Source organism: Oryctolagus cuniculus, chromosome 14, assembly GCF_051225735.1.
Source record: "Oryctolagus cuniculus isolate XC-2025 breed Fujian yellow rabbit chromosome 14, ASM5122573v1, whole genome shotgun sequence".
Taxonomy (NCBI): Eukaryota; Metazoa; Chordata; class Mammalia; order Lagomorpha; family Leporidae; genus Oryctolagus; species Oryctolagus cuniculus.
The window spans coordinates 1670554-1684690 of NC_142880.1; the positions used below are offsets into that span (position 1 = coordinate 1670554).

The 14137-nt window shown below is 42.6% G+C and overlaps 1 protein-coding gene across 6 annotated transcripts in view; it reads right to left on the reverse strand.

Annotated features, from left to right (window-relative positions):
• Window positions 1-14137, reverse strand: part of WDR41 (WD repeat domain 41) — a 49149-nt gene that overhangs the window by 21520 nt on the left and 13492 nt on the right. For all 6 annotated transcript variants that reach the window (XM_070056307.2, XM_070056309.2, XM_070056305.2 and 3 more), the window contains 3 exons: window positions 8387-8435; window positions 1077-1205; window positions 534-596 (listed from right to left, as the gene is read on the reverse strand). In XM_070056307.2, coding sequence (XP_069912408.2) covers window positions 534-596; window positions 1077-1205; window positions 8387-8435 — 241 coding nt within the window. The remainder of the gene's footprint in view (window positions 1-533; window positions 597-1076; window positions 1206-8386; window positions 8436-14137) is intronic.

The window sequence follows — 14137 nt, forward strand, 5'->3', positions numbered from 1 at the left end:
ACAATCCTTACTAGTGGCACATACCAACTGTTTTCAATTAAAAAAAAAGGAAGAAAGTAAAAAGAAGTGTTAGCTCCAATACAGAGAGTAGCTATCTTCAAAGCAAATAAGGAGCGGCCAGCATTGTAGTGTAGCAGGTTAAACCACCCTCTGCAATGCCAGCATCCCAGAAGGGCGCAGGTTCAAGTCCTGGCTGCTTCACTTTGAATCCACCTCCCTGCTAAGGGCCTAGAAAAGCAGCAGAGGACAGCCCAAGCACTTGGGGCCCTGCACCCACAAAGGAGACCCGGACGGAGCCCCCGGCCCCCGGCCCCCGGCTCCAGCCCAGGCTGCTGCAGCCATCTGGGGAGAGAACCAGCCATCTGCACGTACTACAAATACTCACCACAATCTAGTCCTGCAGGAATCAAATGACTACGGATATAAAAAATAATTTGTAACAACTACGAAAGTAGCTTCATTTAACAATTAGGCTGCTTTTTTTAAGACAAAACCAGATTATTACAAAAGCTTACATTTGCCTAAGAGCTTACCTTTACAGTGGACTGGAAACATGATAATCTCTGAACTTGTCTGCCAGTACCACTATCCCATACCTAAATTTATGTTAAGAAATAATTTCTTAACAGAATTCTAAAACCTTAATTATGAGACAACTTCTCTAATTAACAATGAAATCTCTGACATTAAATATTTACTTAGAGGATATTTAAATAAAATATTAAATATTTAGTGTTTACACTACCACAAAAATTAATTTACATACTGAGCTGTCAATTTAGCACAGCAAACTTATGACCTAAAGTCTGAGGTACATCTTACTATCACACTACCTGAACACTCAGGAGGAAGCGGTCTCAAGTACTGACTTCAGAGGCGTCAGGGTAACCACTGACAGGCATCCTCCAGGAGAAGTCTACACAGTCCTCTACTTGCACAGAGGACCTCTCATAAAATGTCCACGGTTCCTCTGACTCAACGAGCACCAGGTTTTCAAATTCCCCCCATCACCTCCTGCGGCACGAAGCGCACGTTCTCCCACGGCAGCTCTCCCGCTGCCTTCCAGGCAAGGATACGCCCACTGTTCTGTCCGCAGAGGCTGTCAGGAGGAGGGGGCGCTCGCCACAGGAGTCCAGGGAAGGGAGCGCAGCGACAGCTGTTATCTTCTGAGTGTGTCCAGTGAGTTCCCAAAGCTCTTCTCCTGTCTGAAACACCAATGAGCAGGTTAGGAGGCGCACACTTCAGAAATCAAATAATCGTAAATGACAACACTGAGAAAAATCACCATACAAAAAGTTCAAATACATTCAACACTCAGAACTTACCATTTAACTTAATCAGACAGAATATAAAGACTGCTAAAAGAACAGCCGTAAACAATTTTGGTTATTTTCTAGCAAAAATGCTTACTTGTAGAATGTGTTTAAAGAAAATTAGAAGGAGTATTATTTTCCATGGTTTTGAGAATTATGTAAATTAAGCATATGAACATGAGTAGGGGGAAAAGGGAGCCCTATTATCTAAGAATTTATTACCTAAGTCTGTACACACAAGTAAGACTGCAGAAGGAAATAAGTCAGCATACAACGTACTTACGAGAATGCGCACAACACGTACGTGCGTGCATTTTCTGCAGGATTTATCAGCCGCTTATAGACTTACTCCCACTCCCACTCCCACTCTACTGAAAACTGGCGTCTATGCCCACCACTCAATATCTTTGTCTATCAGTCTCTCACTGACTTCCCAAGAAGTAAAAGGATCACTCTAGGGGCCAGCGCTGTGGCGTAGTGGGTAAAGCCACCACCTGCAACGCCGGCATCCCATAGGGGTGCTATTTGAGTCCCGGCTGCTCCACTTCTGACCCAGCTCTCTGCTGTGGCCTGGGAAAGCAGTGGAAGATGGTCCAGTCCTTGGGCCCCTGCACCCATGTGGGAGACCTGGAAGAAGCTCCTGGCTCCTGGCTTCGGATCTGTGCAGCTCTAGCAGTTGCAGCCAACTGGGGAGTGAACCAGCAGATGTAAGACCCCTCCACCTCCCTCTCCCTCCCTCTCTCTATTCTGTGTAACTCTTTCAAGTAAATAAATAACTCTTAAAAATTCACTATAAATGTAACAAATAGAAAATATTCCAAAAGTTGCAGAGTTTCATTAATGTGATAAAATTAATGTTAAAGAACTACTTGAATCACAGACACTGAGAAATGAGGACCTGACAGAGACAGACCAAGGAACAATCTAAAATAAGGATAAAAAGAGAAATGCTTCGGAGAATAGCTTGAGTTATAAAGGATAAGAAAGAGAGGCCCTGGAAAAATGTGGTGAGCCCTTGGGTATTTTTTAAAAGTATATCTTTTTAAAAAAATTATAAGTCAAACATGAGAATAAGATTATAATATGTTACTATACAACAACGAAAGAAAAATTGACTCTTGCAAAAAAATTTACTTTGAAAATCAGTGTAAACTTGCTGATAAAATAAATGAGTCTTTTTTTTTATTTTTAAGATTTGGCATTTCTTCTCCAAGAAAAAAACTACTAGCAAAAAGAAGCTTTTCCTTTTTATTATGAAATATTGGTCTCCATTTTGTTTTTTATAGAAAGTTTTTATTTAATATATATAAATTTCATAGGTACAACTTTTGGATTATAGCGGTTCTTCTCCCCCATATCCATTCTCCCACCACCAAACCATCCCACCTCCTACTCCCTCTCCCATCCCATTCTTCATTGAGATTCATTTTTAACTATCTTTACATACAGAAGATCAACTCTACACTAAGTAAAGATTCCAACAGTTTGCACCCACACAGACATACAAAGTATGAAGTACTGTTTGAAGACCAGTTTTACAGTTAATTCTCATTGTACAGCACATTAAGGACAGAGGTCCTGCATGGGGAGCAAGTGCACAGTGACTCCTGTTGTTGATTTAACAATGGACACTCTTATGTATGACGTCAGTAATCACCCAAGGCTCTTGTCATGAGCTGCCAAGGCCATGGAAGTCACTTGAGTTCACTCACTCTGCCCTTGTTTAGACAAGGCCATAATCAAAGTGGAAGTTCTTTCCTCCCTTCAGAGAAACGTACCTCCTTCTTTGATGGCCCCTTCTTTCCACCAGGATCTCACTCACAAAGATCTTTCATTTAGGCCATTTTTTGCCACAGTGTCTTGGCTTTCCATGCCTGAGATACTCTCATGGGCTTTTTAACCAGATCTGAATGCCTTAAGGGCTGATTCTGAGGCCAGAGTGCTGTTCAGGGCACTGTCATTCTATCAATCTGCTGTGTGTCCTGCTTCCCATGTTGCATTGTTCCCGCCTTTGTAATTCTATTAATTATGATTAGCAGACACTTGGTCTTATTCACGTGATCCTCTGAATCTTAATCCTATCTTTATGATCAGTTATGAACTTAAACTGATCACTTTAACTAGTAAGGTGGCATTGGTACCTGCCAATTTATTGGGATTTGGAGTCCATGGCATGTTTCTAGCTCTACCCTTAGGGGTAAGTCTGAGTGAGCGTGTGCCAAACTGTACATCTCCTCCTTATCTTATTCCCACTCATTTTTAACAGGAATCAATTTTCAGTTGGGTTTAAACACCTAAGAATAATTGTGTGTTAATTAAAGAGTTCAACATATGGTATTAAGTAGAAAAAGAAAATACTGGGACCGGTGCTATGGCGCATCGGGTTAACGCCCTGGCCTGACGCGTCGGCATCCCATATGGGCACTGGTTTTAGACCCAGCTGCTCCACTTCCAATCCAGCTCTCTGCTATGGCCTGGGAAAGCAGTGGAAGATGGCCCAAGTCCTTGGGCCCCTGCACCCGCATGGGAGACCTGGAAGAATTTCCTGGCTTCTGGCTTCAGATCAGCGTGGCTCCAGCCATTGCAGCCAATTGGGGAGTGAACCAATGGATGGAAGACCTCTCTCTCTCTCTCTCTGTCTCTCCTTTCTCTGCATAATTCTGACTTTCAAATAAATAAATAAATCTTTTTAAAAAAAATATTAAAAAGAATAGTAAACTGTTCCTCGACAGTCAGGACAAGGGCTGATCAAGTCACTGCATCTCACAGTGTTACTTGCACTGCTATAGGTTTCTTTTTAGGGGCTCAGTTAGTTGTCACAAATCAGGGAGAACATATGATATTTGTCCCTTTGGGAATGGCTTATTTCACTCAGCATGATGTTTTCCAGATTCCTCCATTTTGCTGCAAATGACTGGATTTCACTGTTTTTACCGCTGTGTAGTATTCCATAGAGTACATGTCCCATGATTTCTTTATCCAGTCTTCTGTTGATGAGCATTTAGGTTGACTCCAGGTCTTAGCTATTGTGAATTGAGCTGCAATAAACATCGAGGTGCAGACAGCTCTTTCATTTGCCAATTTAATTTCTAAGGAGTGGGATGGCTGGGTCGTATGGTAGGGTTACATTCAGATTTCTGAGGAATCTCCAAACTAGCTTCCACAGTGGCTTCACAAGTTTGCATTCCCACCAACAGTGGGTTAGTGTCCCTTTTTCCCCACATCCTCGCCAGCATCTGTTGTTGGTAGATTTCTGTATGTCAGCCATTCTAACCAGGGTGAGGTGAAACCTCATTGTGGTTTTGATTTGCATTTCCCTGATGGCTAGTGATCCTGAACATTTCTTCATGTGTCTGTGGGCCGTTTGGATTTCCTCTTTTTAAAAATGTCTATGTAGGTCCTTGGACCATCTCTTAAGTGGATTGTTTGTTTGGTTTTGGTGAAGTTTCTTGATCTCTTTGTAGATTCTGGTTATTAATCTTTTATCAGTTGCATAATTTGCAAATTTTTTTCCCATTCTGTCGGTTGCCTCTTCACTTTCCTGTTTCTTTTGCAGTACAGAAACATCTCAATTTGATGTAATCCCAGTTGTTAATTTTGGCTTTGACTGCCTGTGCCTTCGGGGTCTTTTCCAAGAAGTCTTTGCCGGTGTCTATATCTTACAGGGTTTCTCTTACATTCTCTAATAATTTGATGGTGTCAGGTGGTAGATTTAGATCTTTAATCCATGCTAAGTGGATTTTAGTGTAAGGTGTAAGGTATGGGTCTTGCTTCATACTTCTGCATGTGGTAATCCAGTTTTCCCAGCACCATTTGTTGAATAGACTGTCCTTGCTCCAGGAATTGGTTTTAGCTCCTTGATCAAATATAAGTTGGTTGTAGATGTCTGGATTACTTTCTGCTGTTTCTATTCTGTCCCATTGGTCTATCCATCTGTTTTTGTACCAGTAGTAGGCTGTTTTGCTTACAACTGCCTTATAGTATGTCTTGAAACCTGATATTGTGATGCCTCCAGCTCTGTTTTTGTTGTATAAGATTACTTTAGCTATTTGAGGTCTCCTGTGTCTCTATATGAATTTCAGCATCATTTTTTTCCAGACCTGAGAAGAAGGTCTTTGGTATTTTGATTGGTATCACATTGAATCTGTAAATTGCTTTTGGAAGAATGGACATTTTGATGATAATGATTCCTCCAATCCATGAACATGGAAGATTTTTCCATTTTTTGGTATCTTTTTCTGTTTCTTTCTTTAAAGTTTTATAATTTTCATCGTAGAGATCTTTGACATCCTTGGTTAAGTTTATTCCAAGGTATTTGATTTTTTTGGTAGCTATTGTGAATGGGATTGATTGTCGAAGTTCTTTCTCAGCCATGGCATTGCCTGTGTTTACAAAGGCTGTTGTAATTTGTGCAATGATTTTATATCCTGCTACTCTGCCAAACTCTTCTATGGGTTCTAATAATCTCTTAGTGGAGTTCTTTGGATCCCCTAAATAAAGGATCATGTTGTCTGAAAATAGGCATAGTTGGACTTATTCCTTCCCAATTTGTATCCCTTTGATTTCTTTTTCTTGCCTAATGGCTCTGGCTAAAACTTCCAATATTATATTGAATAGCAATGGTGAGAGTCAGCATCCCTGTCTGGTACCAGATCTCAGTGGAAATGCTTCTAACTTTTCCCCATTCAATAGGATGCTGGCTGTGGGTTTTTCATAACTTGCCTTGATTGTGTTGAAGCATGTTCCTTCTATATGCAATTTGCTTAGAGTTTTCATCATTAAATGGTGTTGTATTTTATCAAATGCTTTCTCTGCATCTATTGAGATAATCATATGGTTTTTCTTCTGCAGTTTGTTAATGTGGTGTATCACACTGATTGATTCGCGAATGTTGAACCATCCTTGCATGACAGGGATAAATCCCACCTGGTCTGGGTAGATGATCTTTCTGATGTGTTGTTGAATGCTATTGGCCAGAATTTTATTGAGGATTTTTATATCTATGTTCATCAGGGAAACTGGTCTGTAATTCTCTTTCTCTGCGCATCTTTTTCAGGTTTAGGAATTAAGGTGATGCTGGTTTCTTAGAATTCAGGAGGATTCGCTCTCTTTCAATTGTTTTAATAGCTTGAGAAGAATTGGAGTTAGTTCTTCTTTAAATGTCTGGTAGAATTCAGCAGTGAATCCACCTGGTCCTGGGCTTTTCTTTGTTGGGAGGGCCTTAATTACTGACTCAATTTCTGTCTTGGTTATGGGTCTATTTAGGTTTTCTATATCTTCATGGTTCAATTTAGGTAGGTTGCATGTGTCTACGAATCTATCCATTTCTGCTAAATATCCCAGTTTGTTGTCATACAACTCTTTGTAGTAATTCCTGATGACTCTATTTCTGTGGTGTCTGTTGTTACATTCCCTTTTTCATCTCGAATTTTATCGATTTGGGTCTTCTTTCTCTTTTTGGTTAGTTGGGCCAATGGTGTTGTCAATTTTTTTCAAAAAACCAGGTCTTCATTTTGCTGATCTTTCATGGTTTTTTTTATTCAGTTTTGTTGATTTCTTCTTTAATTTTAATTATTTCTTTTCTCCTACTAGTTTTGCTTTGGCTTGCTGTAGTTTTTCTAGATCCTTGAGATGTACTGAGAGCTCATTTATTTGGTGCCTTTCGAATTTCTTGGTGTAGGCACCTATTGCTATAAACTTTCCTCTTAACACTGCTTTTGCTGTATCCCATAAGTTTAGATGTGCTGTTATCTTCATTTGCTTTCACAAACCTTTTTATTTCTCTTTTGATTTCTTCTATGACCCACTGTTCATTCAAGAGCATGTTGTTCAGTCTCCATGTGTTTGCATATGCTCTAGAGATTTCTGAGTTGCCGATTTCCAGCATCATTCCATTGTGGTCTGAGAAGATGCATGGCAGGATTTCGATTCTTTTCAATTTGCTGCGACTTGCTTTATGGCCTAGTATGCGGTCAATCCTAGAGAAAGATCCATGCACTAGTGAGAAGAATGTGTGTTCTGTAACTATAGGATGAAAAGTTTTGTGTGTGTGTGTATGTGTGTGTATCTGTTAGGTCCATTTGGTCTATAGTGTCTATCAAATCTGCTGTTTCCTTGTTGATTTTGTCTGGTTGATTTGTCCATTGCTGAAAGTAGAGTACTGAAGTCCCCCAATACTATTGTATTGGAGTCTAAGTCTCCCTTTAAGTCCCTTAACATTTCTTTTAAACAGCCAGGTTCCCTATACTTAGGTGCATATATGTTTATTATAGTTATATCTTCCTGTTGAACTGACCCCTTAATCATTATGTAGTGCTCTTCTTTATCTCTTTTAACAGTTTTTGTGTTAAAGTCTACTGTTTCTGGTACTAAGATGGCTATGTCAGCCCTTTTTTTTCCATTTCTGTTGGCATGAAATATTTTTTCCAACCTTTCACTTTCAGTCTGCATGCATCATTGTTGGAAAGATGTGTTTCTTGTAAGCAGCAAATTGATATGTTTTGTTTTTTAATCCATTCAGCCAGTCTGTGCCTTTTAACTGGAGAGTTGAGGTCATTTATATTCAGAGACAGAGAGAAAGGTCTTCCTTTTTTTCCGTTGGTTCACCCCTCAATGGCCGCTGCAGCCGGCGCGCTGCGGCTGGCACACTGCGCTGATCCGAAGCCAGGATCCAGGTTCTTCTCCTGGTCTCCCATGTGGGTGCAGGGCCCAAGGACCTGGGCCATCCTCCACTGCACTCCCGGGCCACAGCAGAGAGCTGGACTGAAAGAGGAGCAACTGGGACAGAATCTGGCACCCCGACCCGGACTAGAACCCGGGGTGCCGGCACCACAGGCAGAGGATTAGTCTATTGAGCTGTGGCGCCGGCCTAAATGGATTTATCTTAAAGAGTCCTTTTCAAGTATTAATACCAAATAATGTTACTGATACAAAATATATCTTACTTTTACAAAATGTTATAATACTGTACAAATTTAATACTGTACAAAAATATCCCCACACAGTATTCACAAATGAATGCTCATCAAGAGTGGGCTACTTTATGACACAATCCGCATACGACCAATACATACCTGTGCATTCCATACAACCACAATGCCATCATCACCAGCTGATGCAAATCTGATCAGAGACAAAAAGAAATAGTGACACTTAATTACTAGGATTAAGAACTATCACATCATATTAGTGGTATTTTGAGGTACTAATATTAATGAAGATTAAGTTCCTTATGCTAATTTAATCAGACTACCTTCTAGGTTCTGTGCCAGGTACTAGGGATCCAAAGGAAATAAAGACTTTATAGGCTTACAAAGCACAACCCACAAGAAATGTGAAAGTGAAAAGAAAACACAGACATTCTTCCAAGTCTTCACTTCCTCAAAAAGTTTATGCTCTCATGAAATCCATGACTCAGATGAAATGGAGACTTCATGGGCAGAAAGCAATATTCAAGAACCACACCCTCACAGAGTATCTCCATTACCTTTTCCATAAAGGTGCACTGAAATTACTTAAAGTCAAGTTCTTACCTTTGTTCATCTCCTCAGTGTATGTGGTCTTTCCACATGTGTTCTGTGTTCTTAGAAGGTTTGGGGTTTTAGGTTTTTTTGGATTTTTTGAGGGTTGGTGGTTAAGCAAAAATGTTTGAAATGCACAGGAAAGTGTTTCGCTCTACAAAACAAGACTTTGTGGTGAACTCTGATATATAGTGTCTCCTTTCCAACTCTCACACTCTGTCCACAAAGGAAAAGTCATCTACATTCTGTAGAGAAGAGAGTGCTGACACAGCACTATAAGAAAACAAAGATTATTCATCACAGTGACTGCTGTAACGCCACCAGGCACTGTCTCATCACAGCTGCGTACGACAATCACTCTGCGTGGGTCAGGTACTCTAGTAATAACGCAGCACACACGCTGGGAGACCAAGTTTTAATGACTCAAACCCAGCTCAAAGTCATCCCTAGAACATCACTTTCATTCACGTGAACTCAGGTTTTCCTTCTCCGAATAGAAGGCACAGGCGATGTCAGAGACAGCCAGCAACGGGCTGCATGTCACTGGCCCCTGGAGCTAAGCATCAGTAACAGACGGTATTCCACAAACAGCTGTGGCACTGGGCAGCTCTGCTGTGCTTCCTGCACCATGGTTACTGGGTGTCACCAAATCTGGGTCTGCCACAGACATCTTCACTCGAGCAAACACTGCTGCTGTCATTTGCCACACAGTACACCTGGATGTAGTAAGTCACTTTGGTCCTATCAGCTCATCTGTTGGATTTTCCCCTATGAGATACATACAATCTATTTCACTCATGTGACACTTTCCTTAACATCTGTCAACTGAGGTTCAGGTTCAAATTTCTCATACTCAAAGTCTAAACGTTATCTTCACTAGCTCAAACAATTCCCACATGCAGCTCCCATTTCAAAACCTTTTAAAAAAATGTTTTATTTATTTTCATTTTATCTGAAAGGCAGAAAGAGACAGAGATCCCATTTACTGCTTCACTCTTCAAACACCCCCAGCAGTCGGGAAAGCCCAGATCAGAGCCAGGAGTCAGGACTCAAACCATGAACTCCCGCATGGGATATGGGTGTCCCAATGGCAACTGAACTGCTGTGCCAAATGCCCACCCCCACCCTGGAATGAGAAGTGGAGCCAGGTCTCAGACCCGCATCCAGTACAGGATGCGGGCGTCCCCGGCAGCATCTTAACCACTGTGCCAAACAACCCCTGCCAAACTCTCGGATGAATCTCCTACTGTCAGAGCTGAAAGACAATCCAGGAGATCAGAAACTGGTCAAACACAGTCTGGCAAAGACTGCCAATTATTTTTTCTTTTTTCAAAGATTATTTACTTATTTGAAAGGCAGAGTTACAGAGAGGCAGAGGCAGAAAGACACAGAGATCTTCCACCCATTGGTCCACCCCCAAAATGGCCACAACAGCTGCAGCTGGGCTCATCCAAAGCCAGGAGCTTCTTCCAGGTCTCCCATATGGGTGCAAGGACCCAAGCACTTGGGCCATCCTCCACTGCTTTCTCAGGCCATAGCAGAGAGCTGGACGGGAAGTGGAGCAGCCGGGTCTTCAGCAGCACCCACTACAGGTGGCAGCTTTACCGTCTATGTCACAGTGTCAGCCCCAAGAAGTTCTTAAATATAGAACTATATACCTTTTTTTAAGATTTATTTTTTGAAAGGCAGAGTTACAGAGAGGCAGAGGAGAAAGGGAGGGGGTGAGGGGAGGGGGGAGGGGGGAAGAGAGAGTGGGAGATCGATCTTCCATCTGCTGGTTCACTCCCCAAGTACCGCAATGGCCAGAGCTGGGCTGATCCAAAGCCAGGAGCCAGGAGCTTCTTCCAGGTCTCCCACGGGGGTGCAGGGACTCAAGGACTTGGGCCATCCTCTACTGCTTTCCTGGGCCATAGCAGAGAGCTGGATTGAAAGTGCAGCAGGTGGAACTAGAACCGGCGCCCATATGTGATGCCGGCACTGCAGGCAGTGGCTTTATCCGCTACACCACAGCGCCAGTCCCTACTTTTTTTTTTTTTACCTATTTGACAGGTAGAATTATAGACAGTCAGAGAGAGACAGAGAGAAAGGTCTTCCTTCTGTTGGTTCATTCCCCAAATGGCCGCTATGGCTGGCACTGTGCCGATCTGAAGCTAGGAGCCAGGTGCTTCCTCCTGGTCTCCCATGCAGTGCAGGGCCCAAGCACATGGGCCATCCTCCACTGACCTTCCAGGCCACAGCAGAGAGCTAGACTAGAAGAGGAGCAATCGAGACTAGAACCTAGTGCCCATAGGGGTTGCCAGTGCCGCAGGTGGAGGATTAACCAAGTGAGCCACAGTGCAGCCCCCTTACATGTTTTTTTTAATAGAAAGGACTTTTAGGAGCTTTTAGGCAACTAGCTAGACACCACACAAACAAAAAAAATTTTAAAGCATGCCTACCTTTTATTCTTACATCAAAATTTAAGATATAAAACACCTGGAGGTGAGCAATTATTTTTAAATTACAAATACATCCCCGTGCCTAATGACGTACACTGTATAAATGTGAGTGCTAGTCAGCGCCTTGAGCAAGCATCGCGAGTTGCTGCTGGAAGTCAGTCTCTCATGGTTTGTGTTTTTGGGCCTCCTGATTCTTTTATTTATGTTATGACGGCAGGGAGGGCAAGACTCAGGGTCTCAAGTTTTATTTGATATAAAACATCAATTGGTATTGATTCTTTAAACTCCTATAATTGCCTTTCTTCCACTGAGAAGACTGCAGATTTAAAATGCTTTTTCTAAACCTCGTTTTTAACTTCTCATTATTGTTTTGTCAAGTCTGACTCACAATGAAGAGATGGCTGAACAGCTGAGAACTCAAGATACACAGCACTTCACCAAACCTTTAACTCAATCAGCAGCAGGCAAGTTTAAACATGCAGTAGTAAGTGCATGAAATCAGCCCATTTCTTATTGCTCACAGATCAATTAGCCAGTTACATAAGCCGCACCTTTAAATTTCCTTCCACACTATTGCTATCTTCTTCCTTTGACCATCTCAGTATTTATTTCTAACTTCGTATAAAAGGCTAATATAAAGCTTCGAAAGGTGCAAGTGCAACTTTGTGACGTATCTGTACCTCTCATAAAACAGCTAGCAAGGGGCTAGGAGATCATTAGTGAGTACTGCAATTAACCCTCCTACGTGTGACGCGACACTAGAGCCCAGTCGCACTTTCATCCTAAACCAAATCCAGGTCAGTCAAGCACACACTCATGCCATTTCCAAGTGAGACATGAAAACAGGAATTCCTCACACTGAAGTACACTGTGACTGCCAAAAGGGAGGACTGAATTCTAACAGGAGTTAGTATGTCAGTTAGATTTAAACTTCTCAACAGGAATAGTGAATTCACTGCCATAATATTTCACAGAGCAATTTCTTAAAACCAATTAACAGAATCCAAAGATTTAAGTCTAAAGGTAAGATTCTGAGAGAAATACTTCTTTACTGATTACTACAAAATGTATTAAATGGGATTCTATGCTACGGACATGCCAAGAGAAGTAAAACACTGTTCTTGCCTTGAAATCTTAAAATTTGACCAGTGTTTAGAAATATATTATATTTCAGGGCCTGCAACATGGTGCACTGAGTTAATCCCCTGCCTGCAGCGCTGGCACCCATGTGGGCACCAGTTCTAGTCCAGGCTGCTCCTCTTCCAGTCCAGCTCTCTGCTATGTCCTGGGAAGGCAGTGGAGGATGGCCCAAGGGCTTGGACCCCTGCACCCTCATGGGAGACCCGGAAGAAGCACCCGGCTCCTGGCTTCGGATCAGCGCAGCTCAGCCATTGTGGCCACTTAGGGAGTGAACCAATAGAGAGAAGACCTTTCTCTCTTTCTCTCTCTCTCACTGTCTGTAACTCTACCTGTCAAATAAATAAATAAAATCTTTGGAAAAAAAGAAAGAAATTATGGTATTTCAAGTCTAAGACATCATTAATTCTACAATACTTATTTTATACACCATGAAGGAAAATGGTGTGTAACTAAGAGGTGTCTGCATTTCAGACATGTTCGAACAAGAAAGAAAGCTTCTCTGAGTAAGTGGAGTACGGGGTACTGCATTTATTTATCCTTACAAAACGCGCTTCCTCGTCTAACAAATCTCTGGTAGCACTGGGCAGCTTGAAAGTGCTAAAGAAATGCAGCAGGGGCAGGAAGCCTGGCGTAAGCGGTGAAGCCGCCACCTGCGACACAGGCATCCCACAGGGGTGCCGGTTCACGTCCCAGCTGCTCCACTGCCAATCCAGCTCTGCTAACGGCATGGGAAGAGCAACAGCACACGGCTCAAGTGTTTGGGCCTGCGCCACCCGCGTGGGAGACTTGGGTGAAGCTACCGGCTTCAGCAAGGCCCAGTGGCTGCTGCGCACATCTGTGGAGTGAACCACCAGACTGAAGACTCGCTGTCTGTCCCTCTCTCTCTGTAACTCTTTAAATAAGTAAATCTTTAAAAATAAAAAGAGAAAGAAGCGCTCCCTGAAGAAATAAATGAGTGAACGGGCAAACACTTGCTGCAGGGCTCTGCGCAACAGACACGCCGGTCATATTACGGCAACCTCACCTTTTCCTTTTTCATTATTAATGTATCAATATAGTGTCCCAAAACAGGAATCCCACCATACAAACAGAAATTCCTTTCTTCCCCAAGTTTCTAACTAATTCTAAGGCGCATCCTTCAAATTTTCTTAATGTGAAGCCAACTCCTTAAAAATGCTCTGAGATTGGCTGGCGCCGCGGCTCACTAGGCTAATCCTCCGCCTAGCGGCGCCGGCACACAGGGTTCTAGTCCCAGTTGGGGCGCCGGATTCTGTCCCGGTTGCCCCTCTTCCAGGCCAGCTCTCTGCTGTGGCCAGGGAGTGCAGTGGAGGATGGCCCAAGTGCTTGTGCCCTGCACCCCATGGGAGACCAGGAGAAGCACCTGGCTCCTGGCTCCTGCCATCGGATCAGTGCGGTGCGCCGGCCTCAGTGTGCCAGCCGCGGCGGCCATTGGAGGGTGAACCAACGGCAAAAGGAAGACCTTTCTCTCTGTCTCTCTCTCTCACCGTCCACTCTGCCTGTCAAAAAATAAAAAAATAAAAATAAAAAAAATACTCTGAGATTACTCAAATGAGCAAGCAAAAACAATGCATGTAAAAGACAAATTTAACAAGGTGCAGTACAGTTTAAGGGAGCCCTTCTACAACATCCCATCCCGAGTACGACTAAATTTATTGCGTTAATGATTCACTCATTCTTCCAAGAAATACGTACTGGAGGCCAGCAC